This window comes from Hyla sarda, chromosome 1, assembly GCF_029499605.1.
Source record: "Hyla sarda isolate aHylSar1 chromosome 1, aHylSar1.hap1, whole genome shotgun sequence".
NCBI lineage: Eukaryota > Metazoa > Chordata > Amphibia > Anura > Hylidae > Hyla > Hyla sarda.
In genome coordinates, this window is record NC_079189.1 from 510,203,528 (window position 1) to 510,230,477 (window position 26,950).

Below are 26,950 nucleotides of genomic sequence, written 5' to 3' on the forward strand. Positions count from 1 at the left end.
CTCCGGGCCGCAATTCTCCCAGTCTACAAGAATTTTTTTTTTTACCTCTGACCATCTTGGATGCCAGAATTTCCTTCACCGAGAAGATGTCAGAGGGCCCGGAGACAGGAGTAGGAGCAACAACCTTAGGAGAAAAGCGGTTAAGGATGAGTGGTTTAAGGAGAGAGACGTGAAAAGCATTAGGAATACGGAGAGAAGGAGGAAGAAGGAGTTTGTAGGAAACAGGGTTGATTTGGCATTTAACTTTAAAAGAACCAAGATAACGTGGTCCCAGTTTATAACTGAGGACACGGAAGCGGACATACTTGGCGGAGAGCCACACTTTGTCTCCAGGAGAAAAGACAGGAGGAGTTCTTCTTTTTTTGTCTGCGTGTTTCTTCATCCGGGATGAGGCCTATAGGAGAGATTTTTGAGTCTTTTTCCAGATGGTGGAGAAGTCCCGAGTCACCTCATCAACAGTGGGCAAACCAGAAGGCATGGGAGTTGGGAGGGGGGGGAGAGAGGGTGACGGCCGTACACCACGAAGAGTGGTGATTTAGCGGAAGACTCAGAGACTTTGAAGTTTTACGAGAATTCGACCCATGGTAGGAGACCGGCCCAGTCATCCTGGCGTGATGAAACAAAATGTCGCAAATAGTCACCAAGAACCTGATTAACTCTTTCCACTTGCCCATTGGATTGGGGATGATAAGAAGACGAGGAGTTTAATTTGATTTTGAGTTGATTACAGAGGGCCCTCCAGAATTTCGACACAAATTGAACGCCTCTATCCAAGACGATATGCGTAGGAAGCCCGTGAAGACGAAAAATGTGTATAAAAAATAGTTTCGCCAGCTGAGGCGCAGAAGGAAGACCTGGGAGAGGAATAAAATGTGCCATCTTAGAAAAACGATCAACGACCACCCAAATAACTGTGTTGTCATGGGATAAAGGTAAGTCTGTAATAAAGTCCATAGCAATCTGCGACCATGGTCGCTCAGGAACAGGCAGAGGGTGGAGGAGACCGGCAGGCTTCTGGCGAGGAGTCTTGTCCCGGGCACAGACTGTACAAGCCCGAACAAAATCAGCGACATCTGTTTCCAGGGTAGGCCACCAATAAAAATGAGAGATGAGCTGGACGGATTTCTTGATGCCAGCATGGCCGGCGAGGTGAGAGGAGTGTCCCCACCTGAGAATCCTGAGGCACTGACGTGGAGGGACGAAGGTCTTTCCTGGAGGAGTTTGTCTGATGGAGGCTGGAGAAGCGGAGATAAGACAGTCAGGAGGAATAATGTGTTGTGGGGAGGCTTCCATTTCAGAGGCATCCGAGGAACGAGAGAGAGCATCAGTCCTAATGTTCTTGTCAGCAGGGCGAAAATGAATTTCAAAGTTAAAACGGGCAAAGAACAACGACCACCTAGCCTGGCGAGGGTTCAGCCGTTGGGCAGACTGAAGATAAGAGAGATTCTTGTGATCGGTGTATATAATAACTTGGTATTTGGACCCCTCCAGCAGGTGCCTCCATTCCTCGAGAGCCAGTTTTATGGCCAGTAGTTCTCGATCACCAATAGACTAGTTTTTCTCCGCCGGAGAGAAGGTCCTAGAAAAGAAATCACAAGTAACAGCATGTCCGGAAGAATTTTTCTGTAGGAGTACAGCTCCAGCTCCGACCGAGGAGGCGTCTACCTCCAGTGAGAAGGGTTTAAATGGATCAGGTCTGGAGAGTACGGGAGCAGAAGAAAAGGCAGTTTTAAGATGGTTGAACGCCTCTTCCGCTTGCGGAGGCCAGGACTTAGGGTTGGCGTTTTTCTTGGTTAGAGCCACAATTGGGGCCACAATAGTGGAAAAATGTGGAATAAACTGTCTGTAGTAATTGGCAAACCCCAAGAAACGTTGTATAGCTCGGAGTCCGGAGGGGCGTGGCCAATCCAATACGGCTGATAGTTTGTCCGGGTCCATTTGGAGTCCGTGGCCAGAGACTAAATATCCTAGGAAGGGGAGAGATTGACATTCAAAGAAACATTTTTCCATTTTGGCATATAACTGATTGTCCCGAAGTCTCTGAAGAACCATGCGGACATGCCGGCGGTGTTCTTCTAGGTTGGAAGAAAAAATCAAAATATCGTCCAGGTAGACCACAACACAGGTATATAATAAATCACGAAAAATTTAATTTACAAAGTCCTGGAAGACGGCAGGGGCGTTGCAAAGCCCAAAAGGCATAACCAAATATTCAAAGTGTCCGTCTCTGGTGTTAAATGCGGTCTTCCACTCGTCCCCCTCCCTGATGCGGATGAGATTATATGTACCTCTTAAATCCAATTTAGTAAAGATGTTAGCGCCACGTAGGCGGTCAAAGAGTTCCGAGATAAGAGGTAGGGGATAGCGTTTTTTTATAGTGATTTTATTAAGACCGCGGTAATCAATGCATGGTCGTAAAGAGCCGTCTTTTTTGGAGACGAAGAAGAATCCAGCTCCATAAGGGGAGGAAGACTTGCGGATAAATCCCCTTTTTAAATTTTCTTGGATGTACTCCGTCATAGCTTGTGTTTCTGGAGCAGACAGGGGATAGATTCTGCCCCGGGGTGGAATAGTACCCGGGAGAAGATCAATAGGACAGTCATAAGGCCTGTGAGGAGGCAAAGTCTCAGCTTGTTTTTTTGCAGAACACATCAGCATAGTCCAAATAGGCCTTGGGGAGACCTGGCATCGGAGGAGCCACAGGGTTTTGACTGGGAGCAGACATAAGACACTTTTTGTGGCAAGTAGTACCCCAGTTCTTGATCTCCCCGGTGGTCCAATCGAGGGTAGGGGAATGGCGTTGCAGCCAAGGTAGTCCAAGAAGAATTTCAGAAGTGCAGTTAGAGAGGACCAGAAATTAAATTTTTTCATGACGGGGTCCAATGCACATTAAGAGGGGTTCCGTGCGGTAACGCACAGTACAATCCAATATTTCACCATTAACAGAGGCGATGTAGAGGGGTCTGGCGAGGCTGGTCACTGAGATGTTGAACCTGTTAGCGAAAGAGGCCAAAATAAAATTTCCTGCAGATCCGGAATCCAAGAAGGCCACAGCTGAGAAGGAGAAGGTAGAAGAAGAAATCCGCACAGGCACAGTAAGACAAAGAGACGCAGAGTTCACACCTAGAGCTGTCTCACCTTTGTGTGGAGTCGGAGTGCGTCTTTCCTGACGTGGAGGTCGGATAGGACAATCCTTCAAGAAGTGTTCGGTACTGGCACAGTACAGGCATAGGTTCTCAATGCGGCGGCGTGTCCTCTCTTGAGGTGTCAGGCGAGACGGTCTACTTGCATAGCCTCCACGGCGGAAGGCACAGGAACGGATTGCAGCGGACCAGAGAAGAGAGGTGCCGGGGAGAGAAACCGCCTCGTGCGAACAAAGTCCATATCCTGGCGGAGCTCCTGACTCCTTTCGGAAAAACGCATGTCAATGCGGGTGGCCAGATGAATAAGTTCATGCAGGTTAGCAGGGATTTCTCGTGCGGCCAGCACATCTTTGATGTTACTGGATAGGCCTTTTTTGAAGGTCGCGCAGAGGGCCTCGTTATTCCAGGATAATTCGGAGGCGAGAGTACGGAATTGGATGGCGTACTCGCCAACAGAAGAATTACTCTGGACCAGGTTCAGCAGGGCAGTCTCGGCAGAAGAGGCTCGGGCAGGTTCCTCGAAGACACTTCGAATCTCCGTGAAGAAGGAGTGTACTGAGGCAGTGACAGGATCATTGCGGTCCCAGAGCGGTGTGGCCCATGACAGGGCTTTCCCAGACAAAAGGCTGACCACGAAAGCCACCTTTGACCTTTCAGTTGGAAACTGGTCCGACATCATCTCCAAATGCAGGGGACATTGCGAGAGAAAACCACGGCAAAGTTTAGAGTCCCCATCAAACTTGTCCAGCAATGATAAACGGAGGCTGGATGCGGCCACTCCCTGCGGAGGAGGTGCAGGAGCTGGCGGAGGAGATGGTTGCTGAAGCTGTGGTAGAAGCTGCTGTAGCATCACAGTCAGTTGAGACAGCTGGTGGCCTTGTTGCGCTATCTGTTGCGACTGCTGGGCGACCACCGTGGTAAGGTCAGCGACAACTGGCAGCGGGACCTCAGCGGGATCCATGGCCGGATCTACTGTCAGGATTCGGCAGGCTGGAGGTGGATCCTGTGTGTCAGAGAGGGATTGGCGTGGACCGTGTCCGTGGACCGATTCTAAGTTGCTACTGGTTTTCGCCAGAGCCCGCCGCAAAGCGGGATGGACTTGCAGCGGCGGTAGCAACCAGGTCGTATCCACCGGCAACGGCTCAACCTCTCTGACTGCTGAGATAAGCGCGGTACAAGGGAGTAGACAAGAGCAGAGTCGGACGTAGCAGAAGGTCAGGGCAGGCAGCAAGGATCGTAGTCAGGGGCAACGGCAGGAGGTCTGGAACACAGGCTAGGAACACACAAGGAAACGCTTTCACTGGCACAATGGCAACAAGATCCGGCAAGGAAGTGCAGGGGAAGTGAGGTATTATAGGGAAGTGCACAGGTGAAGATACTGATTAGAACCCATGCGCCAATCACCGGCCCTTTAAATCGCAAAGACCCGGCGCGCGCACCCTAGGGAGCGGGGCCGCGCGCGTCGGGACAGCACAGACGGGGAACGAGTCTGGTAAGCGGGTCGGGATGCGCACCGCGAGCGGGCGCGTCCCGCATCGCGAATCGCATCCCGGCTGGGGACATAATCGCAGCGCACCCGGTCAGCTGGTCTGACCGGGGCGCTGCAAACAGGAAAACGCCGTGAGCGCTCCGGGGAGGAGCGGGGACCCGGAGCGCTCGGCGTAACAATGAAGAATATGCAAGGGAGTTTAATAAAGGAAAGCATTCAGATTAGGAAATGTAATAGGTCTGCATAAAAATCTGTTTTTAGGGCAAACTATGAATGGTAGGAATTAATCTGATTGTATATATTTATTTAGTTCTATAGAATAAAATTCTATGGACACTCTTACAGTATTTAGTCCTCATTTTGGTCAGTATGGTATCCAAAACTAATAGTGTTTTCAAAAGACAGAAGAAGCTGCCATTTTTCTGTGTGCTGGTTCCAGTGGTTTTTCTAAATACTGTCCAGAAAACTTACAGTCCAATACTTAAAAGGTCCAAATACTTAAACAGTTAAGAAATTGTCAGCACACAGGAGTGAGTTCCTTCTGCTGTTGATATTATCCAGTTTTAGGAAATACATTGCTTCGACAGTATGTTTTAAAACCTATAAAGAAATATTGTAAAAGCTTCTCCTCAGGCTGTAAATTGAGCAGAGTCTCGTGTGAGCTGGAGACCAAAACCATTGCAAAAATGACTTGTTAAGAAGTGGGTGCAACTGTGATGTCCCAGTACGAGATATAGTCCCGTACAGTACATAGGCCCTGTCAGTTTGAGTCCCTCTATGTCCTAGGGGCTCTCCTGCAGTGTCTCCCCCATAGTAATTATATATAATGTATAATGTTATGTATAAAGGACCTTTTTAAGGACCTTTGAGTTAGTCACATGATGATAATGTTTTCACATGATGTGTTTGTTAACCAGAGAGCACCAGCTAACCAGGTGACCTGTAGCTTTACCTATGGGCTTCTGCTCAACCCCCCTTTATAAGAGGGGGGACCCATTACAATATCTCTCTTAGATCCTGAGGCACAGTAAAGACCAGACATCTCAGAGCTAGTGTCCAGCACATCTGGAGGCCTCATTCCTAACCTACAGCCACATGTCAGTAAGTCAAGTCATCTATGTTTGCTGTCACTACCTGCAGTCAAGTCTATAGTCAAGTCTATTAAAGTCAGCATGGCTGTCCTAAAGTCTGTCAAAGCCACTACAAGTTCCAGCAAGCTGCAAGGTCCTTCTGGGTTACTGGCCACCTCTCCGGGAACCTGGCCTAGCTGTAAAGACTATTTCCATCTGTCTTCCTCAGTAAAGCTACCGTTAACCCTAACCTGGCCTTGGACTATTATTGCCCTGCCTAACCTTGGGATTGTGGTACTACCGTTTGGGTGATTACCGGGAAAACCACACCCTGGTGTCACAAATATTTAGGGGTTAATAACACCTGCCCCTGGGCTACAACATCTGCCCCCCTACACCTCGCCTTCCCACCCCATGGCTCACCACACATCATTGCAAATGTTGCCCTGGCATGTGTCTAAAGCTGAAGAGAATGGAGAGAAGTCTGGTGCTAAACAATGCCTTAAAGGGGTATTCCAGGAAAAAACTTTTTTTTTTTTTTTTTTTTTTTTTTTATATGAACTGGCTCCAGAAAGTTAAACAGATTTTTAAATTTCTTCTATTAAATAATCTTTATCCTTTCAATAATTATCAGCTGCTGAAGTTGAGTTGTTGTTTTCTGTCTGGCAACAGTGCTCTCTGCTTGTCTCAGGAACTGCACAGAGTAGAAGAGGTTTGCTATGGGGATTTGCTTCTAAACTGGGCGGTTCCCGAGACACGTGTCATCAGAGAGCACATAGACAGAAAAGAACAACTCAACTTCAGCAGCTCATAAATACTGAAAGAATTAAGATTTTTTAATAGAAGTAATTTACAAATCTGTTTAACTTTATGGAGAAAGTTGATTATATATAATTTTTTTTTTCCCTGGATAACCCCTTTAATATAGACTAACCTGTCCCCCTTCAGCGTTTTATTACAGTGCCACAGTCGAATATTCACAAATCCTAAATAGAGAGAGGTGGGGTAAGCCGCTGCCTGCTTATCTCATCAAGACTAAAAGAATCAGGCAGTTGAAATCCAAAATGCCCAACACTCCTCTCCCTCATCTGTTGTTGGGGAGAGTCAGGAGACCCCTATACACATTAAACAGTTGGCTTCCCGGCAGCATCCTTGTGTGTGCAGTACAGTTTGGAGGCGGGCCAGCGTGTCATAGTAACGTTGGGGCATTCGTGTCTCCAAACCTTACTGCACACACACGGCCGCATATAGATAGTGAAATGACTTTTTTTGTAGTCCTGCAAGTAGAACCATAGAATTTGCCAATACCGGCTGCTATTTTTCATTATTCTATGTTTTTATTATTCTATAATTCTATATTTTTTCTTCAGTAATTTTATATACTATTTCAAAATAACCGTACCCAGAGGAATAGCGCACAGTGGAGGATGTGGATATAATATGGTCTGTGATGTAGACAAGGAGAACCTGACAGCTGATATTGATTTAAATGCACTCGGATGTCTTCCTGCAGACTCAGGCTGGAGTTCATTTGACATTTTTATAGAATAACCTTTTGATGTTACAGGTGAATAAAAGGTTTTAAGAAACCCAAGCTAATGTATTGTGTAGATTGACTATTAGATGTTGTATTCCTCTGACTGTAGAACAGCCAAACCAAAATGACTCCGACAGGGATTCTAGAAGACCTTGTGAATGTTTGCAGCTTAATGTTCTGTTCCCAGATCCAACCCGAAAATGTAATACTGTTTATTTGATATCATCAGTATGGGATGGGGACTTTCTGTGTGGAGATTTCCCTTTCAACCACCTCCCCTGCAGAAATATAAGCTGCTCAGAATAGCCAAAGGTGAACATAAGTAATCATGATGTAGCAATGTTAAGTATATATTCATAGAAATCAATACTATGAATGTTATGAAAACACAATGGGAATGACCTGTATCCATGCCCTGCATCTCCTGAGACCCACTGCCATAACATACTCAGAGGTTCTCGTGTGTGCGTGTGCGTGTGTGTGTGTGCGCGCGCGTTTGATGGATAGATATTTTATTCATTTTAATAGGAGTTTTATTGTGAAATGAATCGACAGAGAACTTGGAACCTAACTGTTGTGTATGGAATAGAGGCTGCAACAGCCCGCTACTTTTATTGGTCCTGGTGGTCATGTGACACTATCACTGAGAATAACTACTGACATATATACTTTTCTTTCATTCAATAAAACTTTGAATCCAAATCCTATACTATAATCTCTTTAATTGTTCATTAGGAGAAAAATAGATTTATAAAAAGTTAATTGATGGACTTTGGGTATTTGGGTATGGTCAAAATATCACCCTATACCCCCTAGTGGCTTACTATAGGTCCTACGATGAGGAACACACATAGCAGTTGCGTTTCCAGAATAACTCCTTACTCATACAGGACTCGCTGACCCCAGGCTGCATAGGTATCCGGTCTCTGACATCGATCATGTCGAAATACTGGACTCTACTTTTTACTTTTTTAATTATTTAGGTTTAAGGTTTCTTAACATTTTGGATTAATAGAAAGCACTGTAGCTGTTCAATATTAAAATAATCCTGGAACATACAACTTTCCTAATTATTGTGCACACAGTATATAGTGTTAAAAAATATATATATAAAGATATATAACTACTTCCCCCGGGTTTGTTTTTTTTTTTTAATCCTTTTTGAAGGGACACAGTGGCTGACCCAAAAGGGGGCAATGAGAAAATAGAGCTAATGAAGGCGGAAAAATTCTTACCTTTAAAAATTCTTACCTTTAAACCTAAGGATAGGGGATAAGATGTCTGATCGCGGGGTTACTGCTGCTGGGAGACCCCACAATCTCTCCTGCTGCACCCCTGTCATCTGGTGCACGGAGCGAGCTTCGCTCCGTGCCTGATGACTATCGATATAGGGGCCAGAGGATCATGTCACTGCCCCGGCCCCTCAATACAAGTCTAGGGGAGGGGGCGTGACTGCCATAGACTTGCACTGATGCAAAACAGGAGTGAGGAAAAGAAGAGGGAAGGAAAAAGAAAGGAGGAACGAAAATCTAAAGTATTGAAGAGCCTCATGAGAAATGATAGTTCACCAACATATGTAGTGCTAAGCGATCACCTTTTGCGGGTCCTGCAAGTTCTGTAAGCAACTTCTTATTGTTTGTCAAGCACACAAAATTGTCTGGCAGTGCCCCTTCCAAGACTAGACTGTGGATCCGCCTCGAAGGGACAATTACTAGATACCACTTCATTGTATCGGTCAAGCCTATAAAATGGGCTCAGTCTGACAATGACTTGGTGAAAGTTCTATATAAAGAATAGCATTAGTATATCATAGTGTCACCCACTTCTATACATTTATTCATTCAGCGATACATCTACACAAACACATTTAATTGCATTATTCCAGACCAACTGCATCATAAATTTATCATTTTAACAAATGTATCTCTCCTAGGAAAAATGGATGAAGAATTTAGGCTTTCTTTTCCCTACTTTTTGCTACTTTCAGTTTTCTTCCTTTCTATCATCCTCATTGCATAACTCAATCACTAAACAAAATGTAAGTGAAATAGTGACTTATAAAATGCTATATATATAATGCTTCCTATATTTATGTATTGCAGTAAATGTAGTCGCCTTACTTCAGGAGTTCTGGGAGAAAAAAGAGAAAAGAAAGGCAGTCTTCCCCAGTGAAAGCTTGGTGGCCTATGAGTCAGTCCCATCTCCAGATCCACCATTTGTTTGCTATGTTACTTTACCTGGAGGAAGCTGTTTTGGAAACTTTCAGGTAAGAATGATATTTCTCTGTATATCTTTCATGTTTTACATAGGAAGGTGAGGGTGGTGAGAAATGAGAGCCTCAGTCTAGAATGCCCTCTGCTTGTAGGACAGGAACAGTTCTTTGACTAGGTTCACACAGTGTATATTCAGGTATAAATTGTTACGCCGAGCGCTCCGGGTCCCCGCTCCTCCCCGGAGCGCTCGCTACACCCTCGCTACTGCAGCGCCCCGGTCAGATCCACTGACCGGGTGCGCTGCGATACCGCCTCCAGCCGGGATGCGATTCGCGATGCGGGTGGCGCCCGCTCGCGATGCGCACCCTGGCTCCCGTACCTGACTCGCTCTCCATCGGTCCTGTCCTGGCGCGCGCGGCCCCGCTCCCTAGGGCGCGCGCGCGCCGGGTCTCTGCGATTTGAAGGGCCACTGCGCCGCTGATTGGCGCAGTGGTTCTAATTAGTGTGTTCACCTGTGCACTCCCTATGTATACCTCACTTCCCCTGCACTCCCTCGCCGGATCTTGTTGCCCTTGTGCCTAGTGAAAGCGTTCCCTTGTGTGTTCCTAGCCTGTGTTCCAGACCTCCTGCCGTTGCCCCTGACTACGATCCTTGCTGCCTGCCCCGACCTTCTGCTACGTCCGACCTTGCTTTTGTCTACTCCCTTGTACCGTGCCTATCTTCAGTAGTCAGAGAGGTTGAGCCGTTGCTAGTGGATGCGACCTGGTTACTACCGCCGCAGCAAGACCATCCCGCTTTGCGGCGGGCTCTGGTGAACACCAGTAGTAACTTAGAACCAGTAGTAACTTAGAACACCAGTAGTAACTTAGAGGGATTGGCGTGGACCACTAGCACGGTCCACGCCAATCCCTCTCTGGCACAGAGGATCCACCTCCTGCCAGCCGGCATCGTGACATAAATGTTGCATCCGCATTAATGTGCTCTATGTAAGTCTAAGGGAAAGTGGTTGTTTGTGCACACAATTGGGGAAATTTATCAAATCCTGTGCAGAGGAAAAGTTGCCCAGTTGACCGTTGCACCCAATCAGATCGCTTCTTCAATTTTTTTAGAGGCCTTTTTAAAAATAATAAAAGAAGTTCATGCTTTGAGAAGAATCGGCTTTGTTGTTATGGGCAACTGGTCAACTTTTCCTCTGCATGACTGTCACATGATTTCCACAGATGCATCATTTTTTACATTAAAATATGCCTGAAAATACACTGTGATCATACTTTTGTTCCCGCTCAGTTTTTGGACCTCAAGGGCTGTTTTATGCTTCAAAAAGCATCCAAAAATGGCTTTTCTTTCCTACTGAATTGCATTGAAATAAATCAGTTCAAATTTAGTTTAATTTTACAAGAAGCTGTAAAATAAAGTGCCAGGTAGTAGTTTTAAGTTTGTTTTGTTCACTTGGTTTAATGGCCGCCCGAAAAATTTCGGAGTGGACATTTCGCAGGCTGCAGGCCCCAGCAGAACATATCGGCGCTAGGACCATATCCAAAAACAGCAAAGCATTTCCAAGCAGACACCTCAATTATATCAGCGGAGGCCAGAATCAGAATTTCCATGTTGGATGTTTCAGCCACGGAAATTTCACCGTGTGAATGGGGCCTCAAAATACACCTATATTTTCCAGTGTCCCTGTTAGGACATATGGTTGACCAGACCATTCACGTTAAAAATTGACATGAACTTAGTTGGTAGCCAGTGGCATTGCTAGGATTTCTTGTCACCCGGTGCGATAGAAAATGGTGTTACCCCATACAACCCTCCCAAAGTAATTTTATAGCCTGTTGTGATGGACGCCAGTGGTGTAACGCATTGCAAAAAATTATTTCCAGTGTAATAATCAAATATGCCAATTGCCTCGTAAAGCTCCCAGTATGATCTATGTAGTGGTAAGGTTATGCTGGGAGTTGTAAATTCTGCAATAATGATGGCTGAAAAAACAAGTGACTCCAGCCCTAATGGGACATAGTGAGGGGAATGCACAGTGACAACAGTGAGCGTCCTCTCTATAATCTTACCTTATCTAATTCATCTGGTACATACCATCAGGACTTGTTCCAGCTAAATCTTATGTCTACACAACTTGATGCCCAGATGGCACTGGCGCATCACTTTATCAGCGCATTCTGATCCTCTGTATGAAAGCAATTATTGATATAATGCTGCCACACAATGTACCCTCTGAATATAATACTACCACACACTTCATCCTTTGCATAAAATACTTCCACTCGCTGCGCTCTCTGAATATATAATCTGGCCGTACAGTGCATCCTCTAAATATAATACTGCACCATATTGCAGCCCATAAAAACCGTACCACTCCAGAAATTTCCTATAATGTACACCATACTTCTGAAATGCAAAACACTCTGTGCCACTTTCATATACAGTGGTTCCTCAACATACGATGGTAATTTGTTCCAAATGAACCATCGTTAGTTGAAACCATCGTATGTTGAGGGATCCGTGCAATGTAAAGTTTAGGAAGTTATATTCGCCTGTCCCCGTCGCTCCAGACCGTCACCACTGCCCTGGATGTCACCCTCCCATCGCTGTCGCCGTATTCACGCCGCTCCGGACCGTCTCTGCTCTTCTGGATCGTCGCTCTTCATCGCCGTCATCACTTCGTGTGCACGCCGCTCCTATTGGATGACGGGACGGCGTGCGCGACGACGTGATGACGACGAAGGTGAGCGACGGCGATGCAGCAGAGCCCGAAGAGGACGGTCTGGAACGTCGGGGACATGTAAGTGATCATCACCGGACCACACGGGGCACCTTAAACGGCTATCCGACTGCAACTGAAGCAGTCTGTGCTGCCGGATAGCCATTTATGCGATGGCCCCGACATACAGAGGCATCGTATGTTGATGCTGCCTTCAACATGCGATGGCCTCTGAGAGGCCATTGTATGTTGAAATTATCGTATGTCGGGGCCATGGCAGGTCGGGGGATCACTGTAGTAACAATGCCCTGTCCTGTGCCCACACACATAAAATATATGATAATGCTACCTGTCCTGTGCCCCCCCCCCATAATAATAATGCCCCATCCTGTGTCCCCACATAATAATAATGCCCCATCCTGTGCCCCCACATAAAAATGCCCCCCTGTCTTGTGCCCCTTCCCACATATAATATTTCCTTTGACCCACCCCCCACATAAACCTAATGGCCCGTTATGTGCCCATCACATATAATGCCTCCTTATTTTATAATGCCACTGCTGTAATAATACCCCTTTTTGTTATAATGCCCCTGCTGTAATATTGCCCCCTTTTGTTATAATTTTCCCTGCTGTAATAATTCCCCATGTTCTTATAATGCCCCCTTTTGTAATAATGTATCCTGCTTTTAAAATGCCCCATAGTAAAAAAATAAAAAAAACAATTTAAAAAAAAAACAATAAAACCACGCTCCCACAAGCAGGTCTCTCCCTCTCTTCTTGCAGTGTGTGAGCCACGGGGATGGGATCTCTGGGCAGGCCGGCGCAATCATGTGACGTTTGGCGCCTGCCTGTTGGGAGATCGCATGCCTACTGCTCACACGCTGCAAGCAAGAAGTGCTCGCAGCATATGAGAGTGAAAGTTGGAGCGGGAGCTGACAGCTACAGCTCCACCATTTTAGTGTAATGCCTCTGTGGACGCAGAGGCAGCGAAGCGTAGCTGGGGTGACACCATCCTGAGATTACTTTCCGCTTGTCGGTGTCACCCAGTGCGGTCCACACCCCCTGCCACTGCCGTTTAGGGGTCTCTGAAGCCAGACCTGTGTCAGCAGGACAACTTCAATATGAAATGGGTTTGTTTTTGTGAGACAACCCCTTTAGACTGTCTTGATACGTAGCTATGAAGCCTGAACTACTATATGCTATAGCTACACAGTCCTTTCTTTTATACCGTTCGTCTTATCTGTGATATAGAGCGTGAACACGCCAGAAACGCCTCCATACCTTGTCCCGTGCACACTGGTGTCAACATTGTTTTTAAATGATGCAAATAAAGCTGGAAGTTTTACTCAAGTGCTGGATCAATCTCCTTTCTTCTATGTCATCTTATTGGGACAGAGGATATTCTTGTGTTAGACCCCAATACCATAAAAACGTTATCCAATCATGTGAAAATCAGTGGATTCTGCCAAATGTTATTGTAATGTGTACGGTCTGCTCTATCACTTTATTATAGTCATATCTGTGTGTGAAAATATGCTAAATATGCAAGAATGTCTAAAAATATTTATCCATAGATTCCTTACCTATATGCTAATGGAATCTCTATGTTGAAAAATGCTGATAGACAAAACGTTACTAAGCTAAATATTTATGTATGTGTTACACATCTGCTGTTTTCCTTGCTACAGTATACCATGTTTTTTGTTTCCCAGAGATTTTCCCATATTATTTTGATTGATAGGCCATGAAATTGTTTTGATAAAATGTAAATGTTTGTTCTATGCATCCAGTGTATAATACCGTATAATGCAATACAAATCATTGTCTGGCTTTCACTTCTGTTATAATGTTGCATAATGCTCTTTGCAAGCCTAGTTGGATGTTTTCATAGCTGTGTCATTACTTAAGACCTCATAACCAGAGATTTACTGATCCACAACATCGCTCATGTATGGCTATTACATCCAAAAGCAAGTAAAAATTGTATAAAATATTTGTGGACAAGCTGACCTACTGTATCAAAGCTGCCCTAGATAAAAATGAAAAATGGATCAATATTGGTTGCTTTGGGCAACAAGATCAATATTGCCATTAAAGCCATTGAGTGAGATTAAAGGGGTGCTCCGGGGAAGTTAAAGGGGTACTCCGCCCCTAGACATCTTATCCCCTATCCAAAGGGGATAAGATGTCAGATCGCCGCGGTCCCGGGTATCGCCGCTGCGGCACAGCGCTATCATTACTGCGCAGAGCGAGTTCGCTCTGTGCGTAATGACGGGCGATACAGGGGACGGAGCAGCGTGATGTCATGGCTCCGCCCCTCGTGACATCACGGCCCGTCCCCTTAATGCAAGTCTATGGCAGGGGGCGTGACGACCGCCCCGCCCCCTCCCATAGACTTGTATTAAGGGGGTCGGGCCATGATGTCATGAGGGGCGGAGCCGTGACGTAACGATGCTCCGACCCCTGTATTGCCCGTCATTACGTGCAGAGCGAACTCGCGGTTCAGCGATCCCAGGGCTCCCCAGCAGCGGGACCGCGGTGATCTGACATCTTATCCCCTATCCTTTGGATAGGGGATAAGATGTCTGGGGGCGGAGTACCACTACAATACCTGTTCTGTGTCTCCAGCTCTTGTGTCCCCTGTTGTCTCCTTACTATTCTTATTTCTTACTTGCAGCCCCGACTACAACTCCCAGCAGTCATTGCAGTTCTGTGTAATGGCTGCCAGCTGTTACGCCGAGCGCTCCGGGTTCCCGCTCCTCCCCGGAGCGCTCGCTTCACCTCCTCCGCTGCAGCGCTCCGGTCACGTCCTCTGACCCGGGGCGCTGCGATCCTGCTGCTAGCCGGGATGCGATTCGCGATGCGGGTAGCGCCCGCTCGCGATGCGCACCCCGGCTCCCCTACCTGACTCGCTCCCCGTCTGTTCTGTCCCGGCGCGCGCGGCCCCGCTCCCTAGGGCGCGCGCGCGCCGGGTCTCTGCGATTTAAAGGGCCACTGCGCCGCTGATTGGCGCAGTGGTTCCAATTAGGGTTATCACCTGTGCACTCCCTATATTACCTCACTTCCCTTGCACTCCCTTGCCGGATCTTGTTGCCTTAGTGCCAGTGAAAGCGTTCCTTGTGTGTCCCTTGCCAGTGTTTCCAGACCTTCTGCCGTTGCCCCTGACTACGATCCTTGCTGCCTGCCCCGACCTTCTGCTACGTCCGACCTTGCTTCTGCCTACTCCCTTGTACCGCGCCTATCTTCAGCAGCCAGAGAGGTGAGCCGTTGCTAGTGGATACGACCTGGTCACTACCGCCGCAGCAAGACCATCCCGCTTTGCGGCGGGCTCTGGTGAAAACCAGTAGTGGCTTAGAACCGGTCCACTAGCACGGTCCACGCCAATCCCTCTCTGGCACAGAGGGTCCACTACCTGCCAGCCGGCATCGTGACAGTAGATCCGGCCATGGATCCCGCTGAAGTTCCTCTGCCAGTTGTCGCTGACCTCACCACGGTGGTCGCCCAGCAGTCACAACAGATTGCGCAACAAGGCCAACAGCTGTCTCAACTGACCGTTATGCTACAACAGTTGCTACCACAGCTTCAGCAGTCATCTCCTCCGCCAGCTCCTGCACCTCCTCCGCAGCGAGTGGCCGCTCCTGGGATACGCTTATCCTTGCCGGATAAATTTGATGGGGACTCTAAGTTTTGCCGTGGCTTCCTTTCCCAATGTTCCCTGCATCTGGAGATGATGTCGGACCTGTTTCCCACTGAAAGGTCTAAGGTGGCTTTCGTAGTCAGTCTTCTGTCCGGAAAAGCCCTGTCATGGGCCACACCGCTCTGGGACCGCAATGACCCCGTCACTGCCTCTGTACACTCCTTCTTCTCGGAAATCCGAAGTGTCTTTGAGGAACCTGCCCGAGCCTCTTCTGCTGAGACTGCCCTGTTGAACCTGGTCCAGGGTAATTCTTCCGTTGGCGAGTATGCCGTACAATTCCGTACACTTGCTTCAGAATTGTCCTGGAATAATGAGGCCCTCTGCGCGACCTTCAAAAAAGGCCTATCCAGCAACATTAAAGATGTTCTGGCCGCACGAGAAATTCCTGCTAATCTACATGAACTTATTCACCTAGCCACTCGCATTGACATGCGTTTTTCTGAAAGGCGTCAGGAACTCCGCCAAGATATGGACTCTGTTCGCACGAGGCGTTTCGTCTCCTCGGCTCCTCTCTCCTCTGGTCCCCTGCAATCTGTTCCTGTGCCTCCCGCCGTGGAGGCTATGCAGGTCGACCGGTCTCGCCTGACACCTCAAGAGAGGACACGACGCCGTATGGAGAACCTCTGCCTGTACTGTGCTAGTACCGAACACTTCCTGAGGGATTGTCCTATCCGTCCTCCCCGCCTGGAAAGACGTACGCTGACTCCGCACAAAGGTGAGACAGTCCTTGATGTCTACTCTGCTTCTCCACGTCTTACTGTGCCTGTGCGGATGTCTGCTTCTGCCTTCTCCTTCTCTACAGTGGCCTTCTTGGACTCCGGTTCTGCAGGAAATTTTATTTTGGCCTCTCTCGTCAACAGGTTCAGCATCCCAGTGACCAGTCTCGCCAGACCCCTCTACATCAATTGTGTAAATAATGAAAGATTGGACTGTACCATACGTTTCCGCACGGAGCCCCTTCTTATGAGCATCGGATCTCATCATGAGAGGATTGAACTTTTGGTCCTCCCCAATTGCACCTCGGAGATTCTCCTTGGACTTCCCTGGCTTCAACTTCATTCCCCAACCCTGGATTGGTCCACTGGGGAGATCAAGAGTTGGGGGTCCTCTTGTTCCAAGAACTGTCTAAAACCGGTTCCCAGTAACCCTTGCCGTAACTCTGTGGTTCCTCCAGTAACCGGTCTCCCTAAGGCCTATATGGACTTCGCGGATGTTTTCTGCAAAAAACAAGCTGAGACTCTACCTCCTCACAGGCCTTATGATTGCCCTATCGACCTCCTCCCGGGTACTACTCCACCCCGGGGCAGAATTTATCCTCTCTCTGCCCCAGAGACTCTTGCCATGTCCGAATACGTCCAGGAGAATCTAAAAAAGGGCTTTATCCGTAAATCCTCCTCTCCTGCCGGAGCCGGATTTTTCTTTGTCTCCAAAAAAGATGGCTCCCTACGTCCTTGCATTGACTACCGCGGTCTTAATAAAATCACGGTTAAGAACCGCTACCCCTTACCCCTCATCTCTGAACTCTTTGATCGCCTCCAAGGTGCCCACATCTTCACTAAATTGGACTTAAGAGGCGCCTATAACCTCATCCGCATCAGAGAGGGGGACGAGTGGAAAACGGCATTTAACACCAGAGATGGACACTTTGAGTATCTGGTCATGCCCTTTGGACTGTGCAATGCCCCTGCCGTCTTCCAAGACTTTGTCAATGAAATTTTTCGTGATCTATTATACTCCTGTGTTGTGGTATATCTGGACGATATCCTAATTTTTTCTGCCAATCTAGAAGAACACCGCCAGCATGTCCGTATGGTTCTTCAGAGACTTCGTGACAACCAACTCTATGCCAAAATTGAGAAATGTCTGTTTGAATGCCAATCTCTTCCTTTTCTAGGATATTTGGTCTCTGGCCAGGGACTACAGATGGATCCAGACAAACTCTCTGCCGTCTTAAATTGGCCACGCCCCTCCGGACTCCGTGCTATCCAACGCTTTTTGGGGTTCGCCAATTATTACAGGCAATTTATTCCACATTTTTCTACCATTGTGGCTCCTATCGTGGCCTTAACCAAAAAAAATGCTGATCCCAAGTCCTGGCCTCCTCAAGCAGAAGACTCCTTTAAACAACTCAAGTCTGCCTTTTCTTCGGCTCCCGTGCTCTCCAGACCTGACCCTTCCAAACCCTTCCTATTGGAGGTTGATGCCTCCTCAGTAGGAGCTGGAGCTGTTCTTCTACAAAAAAATCCTTCCGGGCATGCTGTCACTTGTGGTTTTTTCTCTAGGACCTTCTCTCCAGCGGAGAGGAACTACTCCATCGGGGATCGAGAGCTTCTAGCCATTAAATTAGCACTTGAGGAATGGAGGCATCTGCTGGAGGGTTCAAGATTTCCTGTTATTATCTACACCGACCACAAGAACCTCTCCTACCTCCAGTCGGCCCAACGGCTGAATCCTCGCCAGGCCCGGTGGTCTCTGTTCTTTGCCCGATTTAACTTTGAGATTCACTTTCGTCCTGCCGATAAGAACATTAGAGCCGATGCTCTCTCTCGTTCCTCGGATGCCTCAGAAGTTGATCTCCCTCCGCAACACATCATTCCACCTGACTGCCTGATCTCCACTTCTCCTGCCTCCATCAGGCAGACTCCTCCAGGAAAGACCTTTGTTTCTCCACGCCAACGCCTCGGAATCCTCAAATGGGGTCACTCCTCCCATCTCGCAGGTCATGCGGGCATCAAGAAATCTGTGCAACTCATCTCCCGCTTCTATTGGTGGCCGACTCTGGAGACGGATGTTGGGGACTTTGTGCGAGCCTGCACTATCTGTGCCCGGGATAAGACTCCTCGCCAGAAGCCCGCTGGTTTTCTTCATCCTCTGCCTGTCCCCGAACAGCCTTGGTCGCTGATTGGTATGGATTTTATTACTGATTTACCCCCTTCCCGTGGCAACACTGTTATTTGGGTGGTCGTTGATCGATTCTCCAAAATGGCACATTTCATTCCTCTTCCTGGTCTTCCTTCTGCGCCTCAGTTGGCTAAACAATTTTTTGTACACATTTTTCGTCTTCACGGGTTGCCTACGCAGATTGTCTCGGATAGAGGGGTCCAATTCGTGTCTAAATTCTGGAGAGCTCTCTGTAAACAACTCAAGATTAAATTAAATTTTTCCTCTGCATATCATCCCCAGTCCAATGGACAAGTAGAAAGAATTAACCAGATCCTGGGTGATTATTTGCGACATTTTGTTTCCTCCCGCCAGGATGACTGGGCAGATCTCCTTCCATGGGCCGAATTCTCGTATAACTTCAGGGTCTCTGAATCTTCCTCCAAATCCCCATTTTTCGTGGTGTACGGCCGTCACCCTCTTCCCCCCCTCCCTACCCCCTTGCCCTCTGGTCTGCCCGCTGTGGATGAAATTTCTCGTGACCTTTCCATTATATGGAGAGAGACCCAAAATTCTCTCTTACAGGCTTCTTCACGCATGAAGAGGTTCGCGGATAAGAAAAGAAGAGCTCCCCCCGTTTTTTCCCCTGGAGACAAGGTATGGCTCTCCGCTAAATATGTCCGCTTCCGTGTCCCTAGCTACAAGTTGGGACCACGCTATCTTGGTCCTTTCAAAATTTTGTGTCAAATTAATCCTGTCTCTTATAAACTTCTTCTTCCTCCTTCTCTTCGTATCCCTAATGCCTTTCACGTCTCTCTTCTCAAACCACTCATCCTCAACCGTTTTTCTCCCAAATCTGTTCCTACCACTCCTGTTTCCGGCTCCTCGGACGTCTTCTCGGTCAAGGAGATTTTGGCTGCCAAAAAGGTCAGAGGGAAAAATTTTTTTTTAGTAGACTGGGAGGGTTGTGGTCCTGAAGAGAGATCCTGGGAACCTGAGGACAACATCCTTGACAAAAGTCTGCTCCTCAGGTTCTCAGGCTCCAAGAAGAGGGGGAGACCCAAGGGGGGGGGTACTGTTACGCCGAGCGCTCCGGGTTCCCGCTCCTCCCCGGAGCGCTCGCTTCACCTCCTCCGCTGCAGCGCTCCGGTCACGTCCTCTGACCCGGGGCGCTGCGATCCTGCTGCTAGCCGGGATGCGATTCGCGATGCGGGTAGCGCCCGCTCGCGATGCGCACCCCGGCTCCCCTACCTGACTCGCTCCCCGTCTGTTCTGTCCCGGCGCGCGCGGCCCCGCTCCCTAGGGCGCGCGCGCGCCGGGTCTCTGCGATTTAAAGGGCCACTGCGCCGCTGATTGGCGCAGTGGTTCCAATTAGGGTTATCACCTGTGCACTCCCTATATTACCTCACTTCCCTTGCACTCCCTTGCCGGATCTTGTTGCCTTAGTGCCAGTGAAAGCGTTCCTTGTGTGTCCCTTGCCAGTGTTTCCAGACCTTCTGCCGTTGCCCCTGACTACGATCCTTGCTGCCTGCCCCGACCTTCTGCTACGTCCGACCTTGCTTCTGCCTACTCCCTTGTACCGCGCCTATCTTCAGCAGCCAGAGAGGTGAGCCGTTGCTAGTGGATACGACCTGGTCACTACCGCCGCAGCAAGACCATCCCGCTTTGCGGCGGGCTCTGGTGAAAACCAGTAGTGGCTTAGAACCGGTCCACTAGCACGGTCCACGCCAATCCCTCTCTGGCACAGAGGGTCCACTACCTGCCAGCCGGCATCGTGACACCAGCTAATTACTCTTACTCTGTGTGCATGCTGTGTTCTTGTACAGTGTTTGCTGCTGAATGTTTATATATATATATATATATATATATATATATATATATATATATATAGTCAGTGATACAATCTACAGCAGGAAAAGAGCAGCGTTATGTGCGGAGAAGACTTCCCTGCTTTCAAAATCCTCACACAGGGAGGGGAGCTGTGGCAAGCCAGAAATCATGTGGTGTTTGTCTTCCAGGAGGGTGGGGGGGCTAGTCTCATTGAGCGATTTGCACAGAGACAAGCACGATGGGAATATGACTTCTTTCTCTCACTTCCTGCATGTAAGTGACAGCTGAAAGAGGGAAACTACTCTACATGGTGAGAGGGAAAGGATGGGCTATGGTTTTAGTTCCCCGGATATATATATAGATGTTTGAAATAAGAATGTATATTTTAGATTAATTTTGGCTAAGAAGGATGTAGAACAAATTATTTACAATTTACAGGGTATACATATAATACATATATAGAGCTCAATATAGGACAAAGTTGCTGCATCAAATCAAGACTAGTGAATATTAATGCCGTAATCTGTATTGGGATCATTGTTATGACCTCAGTAGCCAGAGAAAAATACAGTGCTGACCATGGGTGCTGCTTCTCAAACCGAGCTGCCTACTCCCGGAGGGATCACAGGATCACAAATGCCTTTCTTTGTGACTCTACAGCAGCCTGATTTATCAACACAGGTATAGCTGGATAGGCTTGTGAAGACCTATTGCAGCCTCATAAGTTTATTTTAGGTGAGAGTTGCACTTTAAAACACCATGAACTTCCTTTCATGTACCGCAGGAAGGAAGAATCAGACATATTGGTATTTAACTGATCTGATCCTCCTTTCCCCTCATACTTACAAAGCTCAAAAAAGATCTTCAGATGAAATCAGAGGGGTTTTCCACTCTCTATATAATATTTATCACCAGCTTGAGAATGTAAGTGTTAAAGATCTAAACATTTATAGGAAAAGACATGAAAATCTTGAGTATAATTTTACACTGTTTATTTACTTACTGCATTGCAAGAAATGAAATCTGCTGGAAAATGTCTGCAGCACTACCACAAAATACAGGACATGTTGGGGATTTGAAAATACACTGTGTGTGCAGCTTCACAAGCCTATTTTAGGTGACAGCTGCACTTTAAAGGGGTAGCCCTCCCCTAGACAAAAGAATTCTGATTACGGGGGTCCTGCCGCTGGGGACACCCACAATCTCTGCTGCGGAACCACCAATATCCATGACATGAAGTGAACTTCGCTCCATGCCAGATGACTGAAGATGGCATCACGGTCATGCCTCGCTAAATGCAAGTCCATGAGAGGGGGCGTGACAGCTGTCAAGCACCCTCCCATAGACTTGCATTGAGTGGACGTGGTTGTAATGTCGAGAGCGGGATGCAGCCGTGATGTCCCGAGCCTCCAGTGGTGCAACCAATGCTCTAAACGAATTGTAGGTGTAGCAGGAAGATCACAGAGGTCCCCAGCGGCGGGCCCCGCGCGATCAGACATCGTATCCCCTAATCTTTGGATGGGGATAAGATGTCTAGGAGGGCAGAGTACCCCTTTAATAATGGCTTATGTGTAGTACAGATTACATGATTAAGAGCGAACGTCCAAAATGTGTTACTATATATATTTATATTCCATATTGGATGATTGGCTTTAAAAAAAATTTGCAATGAAGGAGAAAGATATTTCTTAAGGGAAACCTTGTGCTGGACTGAACTTTGTACATATGCGGGGAGACTTCCTAAGAGTGAAGTGTAGTTTTCTGTCTGGGTATTGATTCCCGTCAGGTATTTTTCCACGGTATTTCCTTATGTTTTGCACTTTTCCCTAAGTTTTTTGCTTTTTTTTTACACATACTCTGAACTGTCAAGTTTTTCAGAACTCAAATCTACCACATTTTATGTGGGAACATTAGTAAATATATTGGGATTTTTCAAAACTTTAGTGGACACGCCACTTTTTGTCTTGGTCACACCCCATTTATCTGAAGACCACACCCCTTTTTTGGGTTTTCCATGTCAAATCGAAACGTGCGACACATTTTAGGTGCAAAACCCGATGAAAAAAAAGAGTTGGGATCACGTTAGTAAATAACCCCCATGGTATGTCCATGTGCTGGGACGATCATGATCTGGAGTATAGGAGCAGGAATAACTATGAGATGTTCATATTGCAGTGGGGAATCAGCCTCACCCAGAAATACTTCTATGGGTAACAACTCTTGAGTAAATGTTTAGCATAGTTATCGGAGTTCTCACTAAATGCAAGTTTGCTAGATAATAATATTGTGCGCTGAAATCTATAATGCTGACTGGAGGAATGTATAATGTATAGGCATGCTTACCTTTTTATATGTTTAGGTTCGGCCCTTTATTAAACAAAGTAAATCATGGCAGCTATTTTTATATTTATGCTAAAGCACAATCTAAAAATCGGAAAGATGTAGAGTTTTGTGACTGTTCCATAACTCATACAATGCAATATAATTGTAAGTCCGTAAAAATATATGTCTCATTAAAAGCTCTCTTTTCCATGATCCTGTAAAGCATATATTTTATGGTGGGCTTATTAAAGTTGGATTTGCCTTAATCATGGTCATAGCATTTCTCGTATTTAGTCTCCTAACTATGCATTGTCTTGGATGCTGGGAAAGTCATGGAAGTGCTGTGTTGCATATCAGATAAACATGATAAGCCTGCAATATATTATATTTAAGGAATTCCCTGGGGTGTTTTTTCCTCCAGGATAGATCTGTCTTTGCTGATTATATGGAAAAAAAAGAACATCCTTATAGGAGTTATTAACATACTTGACCAGCATCAAGTTATTGCAGAAATACAAACACCCCCACCCCTTCTCTTTGAAACCACAGTTCCCTGAATTATTTATTCTAAAACAAAAAAACAATAAAATCTGACTTAGATGCAGCAATGGAATTGTATAGGACCATTATTACCATATATAAATTCACTGCATGTAAAATAAAGGGGTTGTCTAGAATTAGAAATAAAGCATCAGTTTTTTTAGTAAAAACCGCACCAGACTCCTTCATGGGATATTTTTGGTATTGCACCTATTTTCTAGTCACTGGAATGAGGCCCAGCCCAAGAATAAGGGCAGCATTGTGTTTGGAAAAACTCTTATCCTTCCATCTTACTCATCTTTTATATCCATTATAACAGCTATCACAATGTAAGCACCACTTAATATATAGACCCATAGAGCTGTGTAATGAAAACATGCTGTTATGGCGTCATGGCGGTGATGATGGTTGATAATGGGAATGACGCCATTGGGTGTGTATGTGGAGAACTATGTTTTTTGTGTAAGTATTGAAATGTGGAGCCTGTCCAGGGCCAATATTATGGTATTGGACGCTTTCAATAGTCCATGTGCTTTTATGTTACTGATGAAAGCCCAGCTTTTAAGTTCTAGCATACGCCTTCCTTTTTCTATAGAGTGTAGCTTAATGTTTTATGAATATCAAATACTTTATTTGTGGTTACGTTGTGTTGGGTGGGTGACTTATCCTGTAATCCTTCCATCTTCTACTGACAGTATATATTATATGTCTATGCTTTTAAAAATAGTTCTGTGCCATTTTTGGCTGTCTAGTAAATCCTCAAAACCACATGGTATGGTCATGAAACTGTACAACAATTTCCATTTCCCACAGTAAGACCTATGTTAGCCCCAACTGATCTGACATTTGGCTCCCCTCTTCCTGAACTCAGCCACTCAATGCTTTATGGTTTCAACAGATGTTTTTACTTTTAATAACACTGGGGACTTTTTATATATTTTCTTTATCTTTTTTTCTTTTCTTTTATTTGGGACAATCTCTTATCCTATATGTATATTATTATTATTATTTTTTTTTTACCTCTTGGATGTCTTCTAAATATCCTGATTTGCTTCTATGAATATAAGATATGAGTTTATTTAGTTTCATGTTACAAATTCTGTGTGGTATAAAACAGATGACAGACAGTATAAAATGTGAAAATGTATAGTTTCTTTGGAAATAGAACATGATGGGACTATTTGTTTGCTTCTGCTTTTGGATCCCTAAAAATGCTGAATGAACATATTAATAAATAAATGAGTATAACAATGATGGCACAAATATAAGGAAATTCGAGAAATTTTTTTTGTTGCAGTTTAGTACATTTTAAAGTAAGCCTAGATATAGTCCATTTCAACTATAAATACATTTTGTCGAGCTGTTATGAAAAAACCTTGTGCAACATAAGTTTCAATTTCAACTTAACATTTTCAGCATTATTTTAGACCCTTTTATGCAAACTGTTAGTATCTTCCTGTATCAGTGTTTTTACTGTTTATACAGCAGTTTGATGCTATGCTATATATATATATATATATATATATATATATATATATAGTGACCACCCATGATACATAGAAGATTAACAGCAGAAAAAGACGACATGGGCCATCTAGTCTGCCCTTTTAATATTTATTTTTTATCTTAGGATAGATAACTGTTTACCCTAGAGATAGGATAACTTATCATGGAATTAACAAACATATCTGCTGAAAGTTTATTCGAAGCAGACAGAAAATTGAAAATGGTACCTGGCTATTGTATGAGCCAACGGCAGAGCTCCTATTGGAAGATGTTTTTTATGGTGATTTATATCAATATTCAGAGCTATAATCTTTATAATCAATTACCAGTTTCCAATTTGAAAGTAAAATGTTGGCTGTCTGTAATTTTCTGGGACTTGGAAACATCCTGCTGCCAAACCAATGTGATGGTAAAGAATAATTTAACTGTCTGGCAGGCAGGTGCAAAGAATAGTTAGTGTCAGGTATAAGATATGAGGTCGGGATATGAGGATGAGAAAATAAAGGGTTCCCAGTACCTTTGTAGTGTTTCGAACCCTGTGCCCGTAAGTTTCCTGCAGTGCAACAATTTTAGAATAATCTACTGTACTCTTAGCTCACAGAACTCAATATGATGTCATGGGGTCAGAGCCGAAGCGGCTTGTAGTCACGCTGCCACTGACCTCCTTCCAGCCACTAAGACTTGATTGATTGCTCTGCTCTGATTGCTCATAGCTTAATGCAAAGCTCAACATTTAGGGTGTCAATCCAGGGGCTGGGGGTTCCTGCCACTATTGCTCCATACTGAATTGCTAAACCCTGGGAGCTGGAATTAAAGTTGCTTGTTTATTCTGAAAATGTTGCACCACAAGTGACTTGTGGACACAGAGTCAGAATGGGGGGTCTGACCGCTTTGACCCCCCTTTTTACATCCCACAATCTCCTGCCCGGCTCTCCTCATGAACAGAGCTGTGTCAACCGCAGCACGAAACAGTGGCCGACTCCTGTCCCCATGCTCCTCTATGGGAGAGCCGGAGATACAGCGTTCATGTATCTCCGGCTCTCCCATAGAGATACATGGAGGGGGAGTAATGACCACAGCTTCGTGGGGGAGTAGACAGTCTTTTTGAACTGAGCAGAGATCGCTCTGTGCATGTAGAGATCTGGGGCGAGAGATCTGGGGCAGGAGATCATGAGGGTCACAGCGATTAATCACAGTGGTCGGTCATTTCGGTTGCAACCCCTGTGATCAGATACTTAACCTCAGTGTTACCAGTATGTAAGCGAAGATGTTCTTGTGGAAGCTGTGTAGAATAATATTATAATTGTACAATGGTAGTTACAGAGCAACAGAGGTTGCAGTAATCCCAAGCCACAGTGCTTGTTAGCAAAAATGTTCATCTGCCACATAGAAAGAGACTATTTAATATTACTAGCACATGGTAAGTTGGACCCTGTTACAGATTTTGTATTGGGGTCCAGAAGCTTTAAGTTATGATTCTGGAACATAGTAGACTTGAACAGAAAACTGATTTCCTATTAATAAATCTGAATAAATCTATATGCATATGTCATGGTTACAGCGTTAATGTCAACAAATAACTACTTTTGACCTATCGATCAGGCATGTCAAAGTAGTTGATCGCACTCTTGTTGTTGAGTCTCACTCCCAAACATGCTGCGAATGTGAGTTATTAGCTGGGAAAGGGGGCGGCATTGCGCTTCCCAGATGGTCGTGAGATTTGTTCTTTTTCTCTGCATAGAAGTTTATAGAGAGGGAAGTAGAAGCAGAATGACAGAAAATGTAAATTAAAAGAGACACAAAGAGAAACGCTGCAGGTTGTATTAAGTGTTTATTACAGGTGTGACATGGCTTTTGAAAAAAAAAAAAATTGGTTACAGTCACACTTAACTTGCAATGAGGTCAACTGCATTGCAACCTGCAACCCAAAGTCCATCACATTTTTATTTTATGCAACTGTCCTGAGGTGGTCACATTCCCTTTGTTAGTTATTAGATGCAAATTG

At 45.8% G+C, this 26,950-nt stretch overlaps 1 protein-coding gene across 4 annotated transcripts in view; it reads left to right on the plus strand.

The window, feature by feature from the left end:
• The window catches only part of LIX1 (limb and CNS expressed 1), a 206,902-nt gene that overhangs the window by 43,669 nt on the left and 136,283 nt on the right, over positions 1 to 26,950 (plus strand). For all 4 annotated transcript variants that reach the window (XR_008847495.1, XM_056537560.1, XM_056537558.1 and 1 more), the window contains exon 2: positions 9,342 to 9,505. Coding sequence is in view for 3 of the 4 variants with exons in the window: in XM_056537560.1 (XP_056393535.1) it covers positions 9,342 to 9,505 (164 nt within the window). In the remaining variant the exon portion in view is untranslated. The remainder of the gene's footprint in view (positions 1 to 9,341; positions 9,506 to 26,950) is intronic.